General features: G+C 38.3%; 1 protein-coding gene across 1 annotated transcript in view; it reads left to right on the plus strand.

Moving 5' to 3' along the window:
* The window catches only part of plxnc1 (plexin C1), a 19,213-nt gene that overhangs the window by 8,666 nt on the left and 7,354 nt on the right, over positions 1–3,193 (plus strand). The window contains exon 5 of the mRNA XM_035676069.1: positions 113–259. Within this exon, the coding sequence (XP_035531962.1) occupies positions 113–259 (147 nt within the window). The remainder of the gene's footprint in view (positions 1–112; positions 260–3,193) is intronic.

A 3,193-nucleotide genomic window follows, 5' to 3' on the forward strand; every position in this document is an offset into this window, starting at 1 on the left:
AAATTTAACTTTTTCCCTGCTCTGGTTAACACCGCAGAGAGCTCTTCATGAAGTTACAGTGGCTTCTGTGCCCCGTTTGACCAACTGAGTTCCTGGTTCTAATTCTTTGCAGGAAAGTGTTGGCCAACACTTGTTCCTGATGGTGAGCGCTCTCACGCAGCAGACAGCAAAAGGACCTGTGGACTGTGTGACAGAGAAAGCTCTATACACACTGAGTGAGGACTGGCTGCTGTGGCAGGCTCAAGACTTCACCTCCCTGGTACACACACACACACACACACACAGACACACTTTGTACATGTCAGGGCATTTGTACATGTGAGTCGATTACTTGAGTCCAAACAACAGGTCATTTTGTGTGTGGTGGTTTATTTACTTCACACAAATGGGAAAACTACCAAACTATGCATGGTGTGTTTGCGTATTGTTGTTTTTACAGTACGTCACATCAAGTTGAGTCAGTTATGCTTGTACATGTGGAAGCAGTCATTAACTCTTCCCATTTCTTAGTTCTGTTTTTTAGTTTTAGAAGTACAAAACTGTCTAATCTTCATAGTAACTAAATAAATACACAGTACCCCTAATAGTCTAATACACACAGACCTTGTGTTTAAATAATGCTATGATATTGAATTTACAAATTGTGGGTCAGTTTTTTGAACCCGTCTAAATTTCAGGTCTGTGCATATAAAGGTGGTTTGCCACATAGTACCAACTGCATACAGACATACATTCCCATACTCGCTGAGCCACTTCCTCTCTTTGTATTTTAAGGCCCCTTTGAAAATGCAAAGCAGTAAAGTTTTAAAACACACGCTGTATTAACCACAAGTTGAAAAACTGATTTCCTGGATTTGCACAGCAGAGAAGTTCTGAAAAACCCTGACAAAAATATACATCAGATAACTTAACACAACGTTTAATAAACGGGTATTTTGTTGAGCTAAACATAATTTATTCACCTTTAGACTTATCAAGCAGAGTTAAAAACAACCTTTTTATGGTGTATGTGTAGAATACAGTTTCGAGGACCTGGGTTACACAAGAGAAACTGAAAAACGTTACCCTTCCATCTTACTGGCTGGAAATATCTGATCTGTTTGCTGTCAAACATTAAGACTGAAAATGAGAGTGAAAGATGTTTGATCACAGCAATGAGGGGTGTGACAGGAAAACAAATGTTGAAAAAAAAGGCTTGGGTTGATCAATAAGCTGTCCTTAGCACATGAAGATGTCCACATTGTGTGTGGAAGTTTTTTACCTAATACTTGCTCAACCACTGCAGATATGGCATACATCCTTAAAAGGAAAAAACTAGATTTTGTCTGATTTAAATAAACAAATGTTACATGGCCCAGATGTTGGAGCCAATAGCCAGTTTTTCACAAGTAGGAGGACATTGCACGCACCTTAACATTGATGTGCTGCTTCTGAGAAACCCTAAATTAAGCTGTGTTTAAGGAAGCACCTCTTGACAGTCATACTTTTGATGAAAACACTTATTTCAAAGAAGTGGAACATCTCAGCATTTCTCAGATTAAACACATCAATAAACCCACATGGTATGGACCATACCCTACCCCTCAGCTAGATAGAGAAGTTCATGATACTAGATGCAGACATGCTTATTTAAGTCTGGGTTCTTTTACAATTTGGGTAATAGAAAGTGCTGCAGGGATGACAAACTTTTGTTGGCCAACCCGGGAATGTTTGCATTGATCTGGTACCTTTTGACTAAAAGCCAATGGGATTTTTCAATTTCTACAGTGACACAAGGCTGTAATGGTGGACTAGTGCTGACGTTTAATGTCACAGACAACCTCTGATGTCTCATTTAGCCACTTGTTAGTAACTGCCTTTTCAAGAAACGTAAAAGCTTCAAAATTCACAGGTGGGGTATTTACTGATGCATTTTATGTTGTAAAATCTCAAGCTTTTGTTCACCACAGACCTCATTTCAGGCAACTTACCTGAAACCCATTAAAAAAAACATTGCCCTTGAGGTTAGGGACCTGCAAATTCAAAAAATGCTAGCTTGTTTCTGTGTTTCGAAAAAAAAAGAGTTGCAAAAAGACTACCAACAAATTGCACATGTTAAGCTGCGATAAGTGGAAGTACTATTTAAATAACACGTTGGAAAATGTGAAATTACAATATCTATTAAATCAGTGTATAATCAGTGATATTTTGGTGTTTTTGCACTGACACATATTCAAGTGTTTCACATTGAGAACAACATGATTTAACGCAGGTCAGACACAGACTGGCTTTGTTAAATAAACAACTCTGTAATGAATGGTCACATCATTTAATTACAAAGCATTTAAATATCATTAAAATAGAGAGTGCAGCAAAATATGACCAATCATGAGTTAGCATGTACAAATGTGAAACTGAAGCAGCTGTACTTAGATAATCAAATTCTTTGTAATTCTGCGGGTTTGACAGTGAAGTTTGTGGAACTACAGTTGCTGGAGTCTGTAAATACTGACACCACAAATTAACTCACATGTTACCTTGTCATACGAGTTCAGTTGTGTTTTATACATATGAGAGATTTCTGTATTTGTGATTTTAGTTTGAACAGAAATATGTTTGTACTGTTATATGTACTATTTTAAGAATCATGCTGACTGTAACAGTAATCCTGCCAACCATGTTATATCAAATGTTTGACAGTAAGCTAGCTACATGTGTTACTAAAGCATAGCCAGACATGTATGGAACATTTAGGCATGTGCTCCTTAATGTTATTTAGATTTCAGCACATAAAATGTACATTAGTGGAGCAGTGGACACATAAACACCCTGCAACAACAAATTATCTGTTGAATCACCCACCCCCCCACCCCGACTCCTCTGATATAACCTTCGGTACTCTGTGTTTCCTCTTCTTCTTCACTTCCTTCTCTCAGCTACGGTGGTCCAGCCCTCAGCAGTTATGGACATTTTATCTAATCTAAAAAACCACCATCTCACTTTACTGCTCATATCCTTCCATTAGACAGTGCGTGCATTAGCCGCAAAACTGCAAAAAGGAAATTAGATGGAGACTGATAATCCATCGACCAGCACCACGCTGCTGTGAAAGCCTTTCATTAACCACACCTTCCCTCAAGTATGAACCAGCTGTCATTTTGATGCCCCCTTTGTGCATGATAGGAAAACTGAGGTTAGCATTTAGGGTTTTTTT

This window comes from Morone saxatilis, unplaced genomic scaffold (assembly GCF_004916995.1).
Source record: "Morone saxatilis isolate NCDOM2014 unplaced genomic scaffold, NCSU_SB_2.0 Contig10, whole genome shotgun sequence".
In the NCBI taxonomy this organism is placed as follows: Eukaryota; Metazoa; Chordata; class Actinopteri; family Moronidae; genus Morone; species Morone saxatilis.